This window comes from Chiroxiphia lanceolata, chromosome Z (assembly GCF_009829145.1).
Source record: "Chiroxiphia lanceolata isolate bChiLan1 chromosome Z, bChiLan1.pri, whole genome shotgun sequence".
NCBI classification, from domain to species: domain Eukaryota; kingdom Metazoa; phylum Chordata; class Aves; order Passeriformes; family Pipridae; genus Chiroxiphia; species Chiroxiphia lanceolata.
Genome location: NC_045671.1, coordinates 34,825,158 through 34,841,412, shown reverse-complemented (window position 1 = coordinate 34,841,412; position 16,255 = coordinate 34,825,158). Strand labels below are relative to the sequence as shown.

General features: G+C 37.0%; 1 protein-coding gene across 2 annotated transcripts in view; it reads left to right on the top strand.

Annotated features, from left to right (window-relative positions):
* The window catches only part of LOC116781248 (guanine nucleotide-binding protein G(q) subunit alpha-like), a 130,618-nt gene that overhangs the window by 31,580 nt on the left and 82,783 nt on the right, over positions 1–16,255 (top strand). For both annotated transcript variants that reach the window (XM_032676953.1, XM_032676954.1), the window contains exon 2: positions 13,312–13,496. In XM_032676953.1, coding sequence (XP_032532844.1) covers positions 13,312–13,496 — 185 coding nt within the window. The remainder of the gene's footprint in view (positions 1–13,311; positions 13,497–16,255) is intronic.

Below are 16,255 nucleotides of genomic sequence, written 5' to 3'. Positions count from 1 at the left end.
GCAGTTTTCATCCCTCACTTCCCCCAAGCTTAAAGTTTTTCAATTTTTCAGTTATTTTCATGAGCAAATGCAGCACCTGAAAAGAATGTTGCATTCCTGTTATCATGTACTTAGCATGGAATACCTCTATGGTGTAGTGTATAGAGCTAGCAAGGATGTCCTCTCAGAACCTAGCTATTCAATTTACTTTCTTTTTTTCCTTAATAACAAGCAGGGATTTTTTTGGTGTAGAATCTAATTATAATTTTTTTAATTATAAAATTGTTCTTTGGTGATATTACCCTTGACCTGGTTTCTTAAATTTGGAGAGTGCCAGTGGTATATTTATGTCTACAATCTTCATCACTGTGTGCATGTGTCTGTATGCACATGAAAGTATGCACATAGGTAGTGTTTACATTAAACTAAGCAAGGAACATAACTAAAACATGAATTTGTTCAGTCTTTCCTTTATCAATATTATTCAGCTCTTCCTGGATTTGAAGTGATTGAAATTAGATGTGGACTGTCTTTCCTGATATGATAATACAACAGTTGTGTTGCTCCCATTGAGCTAACAAGCTGACCAGCCCAGGTCCCCTCTTCTTGCCAGGAGGAAAAAGTGTGCAGGGGGTCTACCTTCATTTTGGAGGAGCTGCATAATTAGTGTACAGCTCCTTGCAATGGCTGAGAGCACATACAATGCAAGAGGACAGCAAAAAATAAAAAGCTAGTGACTCTCCCCAGGGGAAGTAGCAGTTAAAAAGCACTCCCAAGTTAAGGATGATCTACCATGAGCTGCAGGAAATATGCCACAATATCTGGAACTGTGCTTCCCTCTTGGTGGATTTGTAACGCAGTAGGCTTGAAGCCTGCTTGGGTGCACACACCCCTGCCCATGTGTGCTGAGAAACACGTAAAATTGTGAGCAGCAAGGAAATGTAGGAACAGGGGGAACACAAATGCAATACTTGAGCCTCTCACAGTATTTGAGGGATGAAAATAAAAATGGAGTCATGTGTTTTTATTGTATTGCTGCCATGACAGAGCTCCTTATCATGGTCTGTCAGCTTCACTGGGCTCTCTGTGTCTTGGGAGAGAAGAGATGAAGGAACACTGAACACTGCCTGTAGTAAGGGACAGGTCTTTTAGAGACAGTCTCTCTCATCTTAGCTTAATAGCCTCTGAGAAGCTTATATGTGAAAGGAGGATGGTAAGAGTAACAGCCCTAGGCTATTCGCAGCCCTGCATGTCTGTGGGGTGAAGGCCAGCCACGGGGGGGGGGGGGGGGGGGGGGGGGGGCAAAAGCGCGTCCCAGGGCCACTCATGGCCGCTAATTTGAAAGTGGTGTCTACACTGGACTTGTCCTTGCGCCCCGCAGCTCACCGTCTTTGTTGTTCTCCCAGCAGCAGTTACATCTGCTGAAGCTCCTTGCACTCTTCTGTTTTCTGTTAGGAAGTTTGTTCCTTATAAAAGGAACAAAGCTTTCCCCACCCCACGCTCCTTCAAGTTTAATGCTGGGATCAGCTGTAATGACATTGAGGCCAGCTCCAGATGAAATAACTGCATTGGTGCAGCATGGAGGTGAAATAGATGCTCATTCAATGGGTATGAGCAGGCCTGAAACCAGTTGGGTATGGGTTTCAATTGCCACCATCTCTTCAGTCTCCCTGGAAAAGGAGAAGTGGCATGAGGGAAAGGGCTTAAATATAGGAGAAAAATATTTACTGTAAGACTTCTTATTTAGCTTACACATCTTTAAGACAGTATTGCCTTTATGATGCTCTCAAGATGTGTTTCCTTGGGAAACCAGGGAAGGTATACAATATGTAATACAGGTTGTAAGGTGTATTATTAAAAAAATTATTCATTACTCTGGCAGATTCCTTGCTGCAGTCAGCGCAGGGCTCTGCTTGCAAGACCCAGCACTTTGTTTGTGCTTGTTTGCACGTAGGTGGACTGAAGTGAAAATTACTTTATCATTTTAGTGCTCAGGGTATATTTGAAAGAAAGAAACTTTCTATCTCAGCTCTACTGCTGGTTGTGAATGGACCAGGGAAGCTGTAGTATATATCTGCATACCAACATTGGATATATAGTTGCTTTGTGTTTCTAGTGCAAGTTTGATAATGATAGTGGAAAGTTGGCTCTTGTCTAATTATGTGTTCAGAAACAGCTGTCAAGTTAGTTTATTGGTACAGAGGTCATAGAGAGCTCTGAAGCATGAACAGCAAAAAAGCACAAGCAGAAGAGACCAAGGGAACAGCTTGAGCATCTTCCTTAGGAGTGCATAAGCTAACACAGAAGGACCTCAAATAGCTTTGTGGGGAAAATATTATTCTCTTTATTGGTAAGAAGAATCAGCATGATTTGCTTTTCTTCTTACTTCTAAATTATCTAATCCATATGAAAATTTTCTTTCTTTGTCATGAATGAAAGATATATAGGAAGGTTGAAAACCAAAGGGGTTTTTTTCGTTCATTTGGATTTTTCTCCTGAAAGGGCTGCTCCATGATATCTAAACTAAAGCTCAGAATTTGAGTGAATGTCATACCTGAAAGCAGTGCCCAGTCATTTTTGAGGAGAAAATGTCCCAAAACACTGCAAAGCATTTGGTTGTTCCTAATCTTTAATGTGAGATAATAATATTTAGTAATATCAGAGATGCTGCTTGACATAAATATTTGATCATAACAAATGCACTATTATTCATATGACTTGTTTTCAGTAAAGACGTGTACTAATTTTGGTATAGCAAAGCACTTATCTTTGAAGTATTTTCACATTCGAAAAAAGAAAATGCTCTACTGTATACTTTCCGCTTCTGGACAGAGCCTTTTTGTATGAGTGATAGGTCTAAAGTTCATATTAGGCTCTCAAAATAGAGCTCACAAACATAGAATAGGATATATACTATTAAAAAACCCCCAAACATTTGGAAAGTGTGTCTTCATACTTTTGTACTTGGTTGGTGCTAACATATTGTTAAAAATGAACAAATTACATAACACACTGATTTTTATCAGCATTTCAGATGGATACAAGTGCACATCTGGTATACTCTGAGTACTACAGTCCTTCTTTAAAGCACAAATTAGAAAATAGGTCACAAAATTTCTACCTATACCTTATGTATGCAGGGTAAATACAGCTATTGTTTTGTTGATATGTTCTTGTACATGATAATTTTGTTTGATAATAGAGCATGTCAAGAGATAAAGATTCTCCTTTTGCAGTTTCAGCGTTGGTAATTTCATTTGGGTAGGAGAATCTTAGCCCATGGTGTGGGGGGGACACAGATGACACAACGAACTCTGTTGCTGCATTTTAGACATGAAGATCATTTTTGAAGACATAGGTATTAAAGTAGTAAAGATGTCTTATTCCCTCCCATGATAAAAGTAAACTATTACAATTTTGAATACTAACAGTATTTGTCCTTGCTTTTCATTAATCAAAGTAGTTTATGCTGTCCCTGAAATGGTGTCTCTCAGAGTTGCTAGGAACAGGAATTATGTCTGTCTGTTCATAATCCCTCTAAGTGAAAGAAATTCAAAAGACCTACCATTAAGTAAGTACTCCTACATTTTATATATCTTCCTTAATAAAAGTTTACAGCTAACTCAAGCCTTATCTGACAGTGCAGGGAAACTGAGGTCTCATACTGAAATTCAGGTCCTGGAGACATGCAGGACGTGCAGGGTTATGTGGTCTGTTGCAGCCCCCTTCATTTTCAGTCCAACTTATGTGCACCTGTGAATGACCATAGGTGGAATATAAAGAAAGGAAGAAAGATTTAAACCCCAAACACAGTCTTTATCCAATTAGTAATTAAGTTAGTTTTCACAGAAAATCAGGTGGGGGTCAGCATGTTTACTACTATTTTCTTTTAATAAATAGCTTACAGAAAACATACATGTTGATTTATAGGCAGTTGTATATTGTATTGATCTCAAAGAATATAATGAAATAAAAGGTAAAATAATAAAAAGTAAAAGTTTGGTAGGCCTGGGGGCAAATAAGGGATGCTTACTCAGGGTTCGTTTTAGGTCTGTAGGTTGATGAGCAAGGAAGTAAGCTCTTTATTAACATGGCTTCCCCTTTATATAGGGGAGTAAAGGAACATTCTGGAACTGGGGGTGTGAACATGACATATAGGGAAAGAGAAGGAAGGAACTCGCCTTAATAGGGAGAACAAGGAGGGGTTACATCTCTATAAGGGATTAAGGGGAGAGGCATAACCTTGTATGGAACATCTACACTCTGGCAGCTAACCAATCAGAACATGGGAGTAAAAGGAGTAAACAACTTTAGGGGATTTTTCATAAAAATGTAGGAGTACAAAGTAGGAAAATACAACAAGCACCAAAACCCACACATTCATGCAACAGTCCATTGTATTTGCTGAAAGTCCATTATGTTCAAACTTCATCTTCCTCTTCTATGGATTCTTGTGATGCTTTCTTCCATCTCTGATACTGTTCTTTTTTGTGGTCCTCAACTCCCACAGGTACGGAGGATATTGTTTTATTTACCTAGATTTTTGTATCGGGCTTGTCAGTTGGGTGAACAACATGCCTCTGGGAACACTGATCAATTCAGACACACTTCTGTCTTGAAATCTACTTGGATCTGCTTTCCAACGCTATAGTCTGCCCTCATATGTGGGTATAAAAACCCCATTTGAAATTAATTACACAGAAGTTTCTAAAGACAGATTTGACCTTTCCTCTGTGCAGTAATGCTGGTGTTTGCTTCTGGTTTTGTTTATATGTTTTCCATGGAGGAACAGCAGACAACAGACTGATTTTAAACAGTTTTCTGTTGGGTTGTGAGTAGCATTGGGAAAATGTTTTTGAGGATGAAACTTGATTTGTGGCATTTTTGCTGCACAGATGACCACTTTAGGCAGAATTTATTGAAGTTGGTCCAAACCATATAAAATTGAAAATTTGGCACAGACTGTGAGGAGTTGGTTCTCTTCAGGGGGTCCCTGGTTTTTCAGAGGGATCTTTTCAAGAGAAGGGAGGAGAAGGTCACACAAGGTGGGATCTTGTCCTCCTCTGGACACATTTACAAACCTGTGAAATCTCAAGGAATTACTTGTCCTCTGTGAAGGCAGCCAGTTTATCTCTTTTCTGACTTTCTTGCCTCTGAATTACACCTAAACAATAGGATAGCTCTGGTGAAAATGGTGAAAATTATCTGTTTATAGAAGATAAGGAGGTGGTTTTGTTTTGTTGTGTGGGGACTTTGGGAGTGGTGATATTTTTTGCTGTTGTTGATTTGTTTGGTTGTTTTGGTTTGTGGAGGTTTTTTTGGGTTTGTTTTTTTGTTTAGGTTTGGGTTTTTTTCTGAATTGAAGATAGAGAAAGGAGGATGCTGACTTTCAGTACAGTGTGGTTTTAATTATCTGGCACAAAGCTGTATTTGATTAACTGTATTTCTTGTAAAGGAGTTTGGGAGGTTCTATTTCATTAAAAAGCTTGAATTAATATTAATTTAAGAAGCTACAGAACATAGCTGAATTTTATGTTCTAATTCTGTCTTCCAAATCATCAGTAATTCAGTGTCTCAGGCTTTATTGTAGTAGTCACTTGGAATGTTTTAATTGTGTTATACAATGAGGATGTCATACATCCTGTTTTAGTTGTGTCATACAATGAGGATGAGTATTACTTTTATTTCTGTGAGTTTTGTGGCTGCACTTTAGTGACAAGCGAAGTTTATTATCTGCTCAAACACAACTGGATTAATTTTGTAAGAGGATTTCTCTGTTGCAGAAAGCGTTCAGACTAGCTGGCTACATAGTGGCAGGTGTTCTTTCCTTTTTTTAAGAAAGGTGGTTAATTCAATTTTTATAGTGTAGGGAAAAGGTGCAGCTTCAGTAATATTTTGTAATGGATAAACGTTGCTTGGTTTTTCATAAATATTTAAGACATTCAAGATTATTCTTGAAATGACTTGCTCTAGATGAATGTAGTTGTGTCATGTTACTTATTTGAGGTAATTATCTACTTTGTAAGTTACTTCATAAAATTCTACCCGTGCTTTCTTGGAAAAAATCTTTTCTTATCTTGAATGGCTCTTTTTTGTCGTTACATTACTAATTTATTAAATGATATTGTGAAGAATATTGATAGTCATCTTAAATAAATGGTTATAAATTACTAAAATGATACTGAGGAAATAATTTAGTGAATGACAAAGTGATGATTTGATTCCTTTTATGAAAGCAAGTGGAATATGCAGATGTGGATTGTGAACAAAACAATTAAGAAGATGATTAGTGATTTAAATTAAAGATATTCTGTCATTGGAGCAAACAGAATAGTATGTACACTTTTCCAACGGTTTTTTTGTAGTTATTTCCATTCAGTTTTTAATATAGATACAAATCACTGTGCTATTGGTGTAGGAACAGACTTCAGGACACCTTAGCTCCCTTTCTGGCTTGTTTTGTGGACTTGCTTAAAACTCAAGATGCTTTCCTGTTCCATAGGCTTTTCCATGACTGTAAATGAAATGGTGTTGAAATGTGTCCTAACATCAAGCAACTTTTGTGAGGTTTAATCTATTAATATTAATTAAGGAGCTAGATAATTACACCAGGAAGATATGACAGTAGTCATATTCATTATCAGGGCTTATAATATTTCCTTACAGAAATTATATTCATGTCTCCGGATGAGTTGTCATGTTAATTCATAGATGTTTTTATGACCAAGATGAAAATGGTCAGTTCCAGTTATTAATTTATAGTAGTATAAAATAGTTGGAGGTATAGGTTAGTATTAAAGTATCTTTCAAGAGTATGATACAGTGATACAGTATGTGGTGGAGATAATACTTTTTGAGCAATGGAGAAAAAGTTGCAAGGAGCTTTAGAGTCTTTAGTTAGAAAGGTACACTGGGTAATAGCTGTACCAGCTTGAAGCTGATGGACAGCTCAGTTGTGGCAACTGTTGATAGAGGTGATGGTCAAGGCTTTAGAGGTAACGATCTAATCCTAAAGTGTCGGGATGAGAAAACACTCTGGATGGGTGCTCAACCACACTAGACAGATAGAGGTCTTGGTTGTGAGAGCCTCTTTTTTCATTGGCCTTGCCACCTTCTTTTGATGGAAAAGAGACACTAGTTCACTCCAAGGTGAGCTGGGGAGCTTCACCTCCACCTCAGGGGGTTTTGCTGCACAACGTTACCAGCCCAGTGTCCCTCCCAAGAGTGGCCTTCAACAGTCAGCCTGGAAGCTGCCGTTCTAAGTGGCAGGACAGACTGGCTTCTTTGCTTTGGCTCCCAGGATGATCTCATGCATTCCATAATGTTTCAACTCATTTGTCACCTGCAAAGCCAAGCCCAGTCCAAGGCCTGAATTCTGCAGTTTTATGTTTTCATAGAGGCCATGCTTGGTTTCAGTGGAAATGCACTCCTGCTGTATTCCACTGCTGGAACAGCAACAAACTTATATATTTTTTTTGTTTTCTCTGTTGCAGGACTGTTAGTAACAGCGAGGACATAAAACTCCCTTCCAACTGAAATACAACTTTATAGTTGAAATCAAGTATTTTTCTTCTCATGTGTTACCTCTGTTTTACTGTTTTAGCATTTACTCCTCATAGGAGTTACTCTGCTACTTAATATTTGACGAGGTTGATTTTTTGTACTTTTCTGTAAATCTGTGAGGCAGTGTAAAACTGAGTGCTTTATCTGAGTAAAATGTTTGATGAAACAGTGTGGTTATGGTAGTACTACAGTTAGAAAGATGGTCAGGAGAGTGTCAGGTTTTGCCCAGCCTGTGCAGGATATTGACTCCGCTCTCACCCATGAATCTTCACTTTCCAGGTACTTCCGGGCTTTTTTTCTGCCTCCAAATCCCAAGCTGAAAGTCAGTTTTCTGCAAATGTATACATTGTCGATTTAACAGTGTGTAGTAAATGCGTATAGTGACTAACAGGGATTAGTGGATTTCAGTGGCTTTTTCTTCCCTTACATGTTAAGAATGTCCTTTTCTATCTAATTTAAATACAAAATTTCAAACAATAGAATAGTGGGTTTTTTTCCTTCCCTTTTCTTAGGTCAGACATGGGAATAAACACAAAGTCGGGTTTAGTTTAGCAGCATTTCTTTTTTTAATAGTTGCCAGAGTGAATTTTGCTTAGAGAATGGTGTGTTTGTTGTTTTAGTTAAGAAATAGCCTTGTATTTGATCACTGGAGGTACTCACTTGAGATTTTTTAAAGTGACAATGCAGAGAAATACAAAAACAAGTAAAGGGATGCTTTGGACATTCATATGAAAGTAAAGTTTGTCATTCTAGGCTTCTAGACTTGTCATAATTTGTCTCTATCTCTTCTTTGTCAGTCACCACAAGTTTTGAAACCACTCTACCAGTAGCTTATTTAAAATTAACCATTTATTCACTTATTTAAAATTAACCATGTTTTAAGTTTTTCTGTAAGTTTCACAGGGCAAAAAGTGTTGTGTTTCAGTATTTTATAGTTTCATTTTTGTGGAATGTACACCAGGAGGAATAGCAACAATGCAATAAACTGTACATGATATGTGTATCTATGTGGGCAAACACATGTGTAAGGAACTACTCTGTATTTAAGCAACCCAACTTCCTTCTTGGTTCTGCTTTTGGGTATAATATTGCTGGGGAGACTTTAGATCTCTGGTTGTAAAATTCTTGATGATGCAGTAATACTTATTGCTATTACAATTTGAAGAAGAAAAATACGTTGTCAAAAATTTTCTGGTTGTAGGATGTTAGTCTCTTACAAGTTTTGATAATCCCCTATGTCACAATTTATTGGGAATTTATCAGTAATTGAGACATCGCTTTGCTGTTTTTAGGAGATGGTTATTTTTTTTTTCATTCATTAGTTAGGTTGATTTTTATCTGGAAGGAAGTTTTAAAAGTCAGATGACCAACCGTGCTGTGTGCTTGAATCTTCTTTTTTTTTTTCAGTCACACTTAAGTTCTCTCCGAAGTACCAGACAAGGAGTTATATTAGGATTGTGGGGGGTTTTTTTGGAAAAACACAGTTTTTAAAAGATAAGGAGGGAGCGTGGTGGTGGTATTATGATTATGATTGAGATTCAGGTACAGTGTGTGGCCTTCAGCAGTCTTCTGTCACATGAGAAGATACTACTCATCTGTTTTCAGAGAACTGATCCAAGGCTTGACTGATTTAAATGTGCAACGGAAGCCAAAAGAAAATTGATCTTAGTGTAGTTTTATCCCCCATTGGTCCATTCTGCTTGTCTGCTGCATTGCCATTTCACTTTGCTCTCTTCTTGTAGCAGGTAGAGGTATTCCTGGGATGATGGTTGGGGAAGCAGTGGTTAGCAGAGACCGTAAGCCACTCACATCCATTTAGGACATGTATTTTTTTTTCTTATTCACTTGTAAGTTTTCTTCTTTTCACCTTTTCACGAGATGAAACAGGCCCACTGAAAAGTCTCGTTCAGGGTGTTATCCAGTGTTGGTTTTGTTTATTATGGTGAACAGATAAAATTTTAGGCATGTATTGCCAAGATGTACTTCTTAACTTGCTCTGTAATGAATGGCTGAGGCTGTGTAGAAGGCAAAAGTTGGTGGCGTGTCAGTCAATGTCTTGATCTTCTTATCATGCCAGTCATGGGGTTTTAAAGCTGAAAAATATATAAAACTGATGAAATCTAGATTTGGTTCAGCGCTGTAACAGTGACAGTTTAAAATCACACTCTACACAGGGAATGATGTTGTAATGATTGCAGCTTTGCTTAGGTCACCCTGGTAGTTGATGATGCCATATTTTCTCCTATTTCTCTAGTAAATAGCATTGCTTCTTTTCTTTTCAATTTTTTTTGTTTGGAGAGAATTATGTGAGCAAATCTCTAGTGACATGCTAGTAAATGGTGTTCTCTCACTATTAAGCAATGTCCACCTAAATGGGACATTTTTTAATGAAAATATTTGATGCCATTCTTAAAAAAAAAGTCATAGTTGAAATATCTTTGCTTTTCTTGTGAGCAACAATATAAAATGTTTACTTTCTGTCCTTGATCACAACAATGTAAAAATAAATATCAGTGTGAGGTTTTTATGAGCATATTGTGCTGAAAATTAATATTTTCACTTCTCAGTAATTCTTGGGCAGTCTTACAAATTTTATTATTATCTGGTAATCATATTCTCTTCTCTGTTTTTCATACATTCTCTGTTGGAAATTTTCCTGTGCATGTGACACTCTGTGCAGCTGAGGAGGACTAGAAATGTTCTCATTGTTGCCACTAGTTTAGCTAGAAAATTAGTCTGTGGGCAGACACAAGTAGTTTTAAGCATTGACCTGGTGAGGGACAGACTTGAGGAGGTTTTGATGTGGCCTTCAAAAAGAAAGATAGATACAATTTTCATATATGTATGGATAGTTAAATGTATTTTATATGTATATACATTATATAGTTTTATATACATATGTATGGCTACACAAATGTATATAAAATATATGTATATATATATATAATTTGTGTGTATCTGTGTCTTAGATCTCCAAGTATAATTTGTTACTATTTTTTGTCTGACACAGTCTGACTGCAGTGACATCCATTACAGAACCACAGAGATGAATGAGATGCAGACTTAAATTTTAGATTCTTCTTTGGATTTTAATTTTGTTTTCCTACATTTTATGATAATTGTAGACTCACTTTCAAGGTGTAACTAATCTGAAATACTGTCTTCTCTAATAAAGAATTAAAAAAATTGTAAGCTTCAAGGGATAATAAAAGCATGTTCTTTCTACCTCTATGATAAATTTTCATTTGGAGATTTTGAAGGAACACAAATTCCCATGTGAAAAAGTGTCAGAACTAAAACCAGAAGTCACTTGGTATTCTACTGATTCAGAGGTGTTTGGTGGAAATGATTTTCTTATGAATTAGTTAAAGCAGAACTTCTGGTAGAAGAGTTAATCATGTCCAAAAGGCATCTGATATACTGTTCTATGCTTTATAGGCTCATGTTGAATAGATTTTTTTTTTACTAAATGACATATTTTGCAGAAAAGCTGGACAGTATTACACAATTGATAAAAAATATAAGGTAAAGCACTTTATTTCACTTCTCATATAAGGACATGACTGTTTCATAGATTTCAGAAAAAGAGAACAACTGTGGTGGTCTTAAGAGTGGTCTAAAGTATTTTTTTACAATGTAATAGTTCTGTATTGTGTGGGTTTGTAATTTTGTGCAATCTTAAGGAAAGTAAAGTTTTCTCCCCACTGCGGTCTATCAATTGCAGAAGTGTAAAGATTTCCCCTCTGATTCTGATGAACTGGAAGACAGGCAATTATCATTGACCCAGGATGGCCCATGCTACATCACCCATTCTGAAGAGACTTGTGCCTGGTTAACATGAGTCGCTTGGGTTTTGTGGGGCGAGTTGTACCTGGTGGCTGGGCAGTTCCCTGAAGAGGTGGCATGGGCACCTAGTACTGCACTGTACCCTGTGAAGGCTGAGGATGGAAGCAGGCTTGGTCTCACTTTTCAGCCTCAGAGCATGTTCTTCTTCATTAAATTAATAGCAACCACTTTCTCCCTAGAGAAAGTAAAATCGGACAGTATTGGTTTATTCAGTGTGGAGATGAGAAGGCTCCAGAGAGATCTTCTAGCAGCCTTTCAGTACCTCAAGGGGGCCTATGAGAAAGCTGCAGAAGGACTTTTGACAAGGGCATGTAAGGATAGGACAAAGAGGAATGGCTTTAAACTGAAAGAGGACAGGTTTAGATGAGATTAGGGAGAAATTAGGGAGATGAGGGAGATTAGGGAGAAATTCTTTACATATGAAGGTGGTGAGACACCGGCACAGGTTGCCCAGGGAAGTTGTGGCTGCCCTCATCCCTGGAAGTGTTCAAGGCCATGTCGGATGGAACTCTGAGCAACCTGGTCTATGGGAGGTGTCACTACCGATGGCAGGGCAGTTGGAACTAAATGATCTTTAAGGTCCATTCTAACCCAAACCATTCTATGATTTTGTAATGTGTAACATCATGCTTGATTTTCTGGGAATGTGCGTGTAAGGAAAACTTACTTTAGTAGTTTGTTTTATGTGTGCAGGAACTGGGAGTGAAAGTTTCAAAATTATGCTCATGGTAAAGGCTCAGATTTTTGCAGTGTATACTATCTCAGAAATAGTTAAGGGTTGTTCCTTTAACCTTGCAGTTGCACTGCTGTGAAACACTTTTCTGAGAAGGCACCTGAAACATAATCTAAGGGGCATATAAGGCTGCCTTTGTCCTGGGATATGACTATTATGATATGAGGCATGAAAGCGTTACAGAAATTATTAAAATAAAGGTCCAGCTGAAAGTCTGTGAAAAACACAGCACTGAACAATGTGTTTTGTCTTCTGCAGGCTGAGTAGCTTGGGTGAACGCAGGGTTTATGTGGCTGTGCAATTCAACTCCTCCTCTTAAGCAAACACATGAATAATATAGATAAGCTCTTGTAGTCACAGATGAGCTTGCTGAATTGGAGCAAAGGAAAAATGTGTTTTGTAACCTTTGTGAAGTTTCCAATAAGCAGATCTTAACTTCTAAGTTGACAAATAGTCATATTTCATTAATAAAGTACTTTTAGTACAAAGTACAAAGACATGAAAAAAAATTAATGAAAGGAACGACTGCCTGTTAATGAATATGAGCCAAATTTTAATTTGACAGTGATTTCACACAGTTCTGAGATTGAAGTTTACAGGGCTTTGATTGTTACAATACTTGCTTAAAAAAAACCCACAAAAAACAAAACAACCCCAACCCAACTACAGCCCCCCAAACAAAACAAGTAAAAACCCAACAAAGCAAAGAAAACAAAAAACCCCAAACAAATAAATAAAAAAAAAAACCAAAACCAAAATACAGATGTATCTGTTGGTTGTAATACCAATAGATTATGGTAGTGTCCTGAAAGTTGGCCTAGGAAGATTTTTTTTCCCTTAGTCCTTGAATTTTTGTGATAGAATGTCTGATAGTAGTTACATGAGTTTAGAGGTTTTGAATAATTACGTCTTTAAGAATGGAAGATTTTTAAATATGCAGTCGTATATAATATGTATATTTTGGAATTTTGTTTTACTCGTGAGTTTAGCTGTTAAATCAAAATGCAAATTTTAATTCAGTTGTTCTTCAGTTGTTACTGATGCTGCTGTTTGACACTAAAGTGGTCCTTGTAGTTACCTTGCAAGTACCCCTTGACACTGTTCAGCCCTGCACTAAGCTGTCAGCATTGTGCAAAAAAGTCATGTATGCGTCCAGTGGGTAAAGCATATCCTTTTTATTTGTCTTTCAGGCACAGGAGAGAGTGGCAAAAGCACATTTATCAAGCAGATGAGAATCATTCATGGATCAGGTTACTCTGATGAAGACAAAAAGGGCTTTACAAAACTGGTGTACCAGAATATATTTACAGCAATGCAGGCCATGATCAAGGCCATGGATACCCTCAAAATCCCATACAAGTGTGAAAATAACAAGGTGAGATTTTTGTTTATTTCTGTAGCTGAAGTTTTCCTCTTTTTATTTTAGGAAATATACTGAAGGTCTCAAAAAAAATGACACATCACGGAAGTGATACTCAAAGCTCAGAAGAAAAGGACGTCTTCCTGTCCTGCATTTAGTTCTCTGCCCTTCTTTCTACTTTTACAACATAAATGTGCTGCTTTTAACGAGAGACGTCTCTTAAGATGCCTGAGGAGGCTTGTCACAGAACAGAGGTTTAATGACAGGCTGCAGTTAAACTTTAGTTACTCTTGTCTTTTCCTCCCAGGTCATGCTCTGGTTAGAGCGCATTTTAACTATTTTTGTGATCTGTAGCAGAACTTTACTGCTTAAGGGTTGCCATTAGCCTTACAAGTGGAAAAAAGTCAAATTATCAGAAAAATATAAGGGGATATCTGTGTGTGAACAGATTGTGAAATTAAATTTTCTGCATGAGACCTTAAACCAGTCAGATTCTTCTGAGACTGATCCTGTTACTGTAATGTGAAAGGACAAAGTACATTTGAAATGTTAGGGAGGTTCATCTCTGACTGGCCTTTTTCCATTTTTTTTTTATATTTATGTTTTAATAGTAAGATAACTAAAATAGTTTAAACATTCTCTGATAGAGTGAAATGCTTTATATATACTTGGCTACGTGATTACATGGCTGTATCTCCCAATATCACAGAATCACAGCATTGGTTACATTGGAAGGGATCACAGTGGGTCATCTGCTCCAACCCTCCCTGCTCAACCAGGGACTATTTGATAGCAGTTCCTGGGAACTTGTTCTCATTTTTACTATTGATCTGTTATCAGTAACTTTGTCAAATGAAGAATTTAAACTCTCCCACAAGTGGAGGACTCAGATACCTTTCAGTCTTGTGAAAGAGTATTTAATGATTATTTTGTAATCCGGGATGAAAGTAGTACTTTCTGAAAGGTTCTTTTATTCTAATACTTTTTTTTAAATATGACAAACCAGCAAGAAGCAGTGACATTTACAATAAGGAGATAAGTTTCCGTTAACTGGGAGAGAATGAAATAAACTTAGGTTAAGATTAAAGTCTTCTTGTGTTTGTACATATGAAGTTTAATTATTAAAATTGAACTGCTGTATGTGTTTTAAGACAACTAGTTTAGAAGTAGGAAAGATAAAGATTATTACCAGGTTAAAGACACGTTGTTTTTCATTTGCATTTGCTGAAGTCATTGCAGATGGTCATCACTTTGTTGGTGATGAAATGTTGCAGTAACCAGAGTCTTACCGGAGCCTGGGTTTATGCAGTGAGAAGTCAGGAGGATCCTGTCTGTCAAAATCTGTGTTGTTAACCTTTGTTAATGGTGGGTGGGTTTTTTTGTGCATATGAAACAGATTGAAAAACTTTTCTAAGTGATAAGACTCTTGGCTGTTGAACTTCATCATCTAACTGTATTTAATTGGAGCTGTCTGTTTTCCCCTCATCCTTCACAAATCAAAATCAAATATGTAATTAGTATTAAAAAGAAAAGTGCATTTCCATGTGTATTTCAACCTGTTGGCTTCATGTTTGTGCTGTATGCAATGCAAAAAGTATGCTGACCTGAAAAGTTAGTTGATCCTAAAGGACATTTTTTTCTTCAAAACTGGTATTGATTGTCACTTTGCCTTAATATCTGGAAGTCTTAATTGTAGATTATGAATTTTTTTCCCTTGTATTCTATTACAGAGTATATGTTGTGTGTTTATTTTTAAGAAGTGCTGAGTTTATATAGTGTTTTTATATAGCTGAGTGAGTCAGGTACGTTTGGCATAGCTGTATACACGTGGCCAGAACTGTTCACTTTCTCTACATAAAAATTGCTTTCCTGAAAGTAGGAGTCTTATTTTTGTGTTCAGCTCCTTCCCATCCCTCAAAGCAAACCCTGTACAAATTCCTTCTGAAACACAGGAAAACCCAAACTTGCTACAGCCTTGTGCCTGAATAGAGACAGTTGTGGTCAACTACACTTTGGTTTTGTATACAAGGTCACTTCACTTTAAAGCGTGAACACCAATCAACTGGTAAATCTGCTTGTTCTTTTTTTAAAAGCTGTTGAAAACAAACCCATTAGTCCTAGAGTCCAGAAAACACAGGAAGGGCACTTCCTATTAATTTGAATCTCCTATTAGGAAGTTCTGTCTCTGGAGAGAATATCTCAAAGTTTGAGTAATAGCGTATTTTTAGCACAGTAGCTGTTGTGCACAGTAGTTTAGAAGTTTGCAGGTCAAGCTAGTATTGATTTGGTTGGGCCGAAAGAAAAATGACCCTTTATTAATCAAATTCCTTATGTTCCTCAATAGACTTCGGGGCTATAGTAGAAATGCTTTTCTCTTACTGTACCAATTTTTATACCTTTAACCATGAATTAATAAAATTGAAGTGTTTTGAATCTCTGAATGCTTCTGGAATTTGAAGTGCCCTTGTATCAAGACGTTAGTTAACTCTAGGCAGCCGTGGTTTTTGTGTGTTGTACAACATCACAGGATTTAGGCTGGATTATTTTAATATAATCAACATAGCAAGAGACAAATTGTAAGTTTAGCAAGTTCTTGTGGAATTGTGTTTGGCTTCATAGTCACCAGTGTAACTAAAGAGGCAGAGACTGAAATGTATTGTCCTATATTATAATAATCTAGACTGTTTTGAAAGATTTATTATCAGAGTAGTGAAAGTCAATTGAGAAATTTAACTGTCAATGTTTAGAAGTTCTAATATCTCAGAACTGATGGT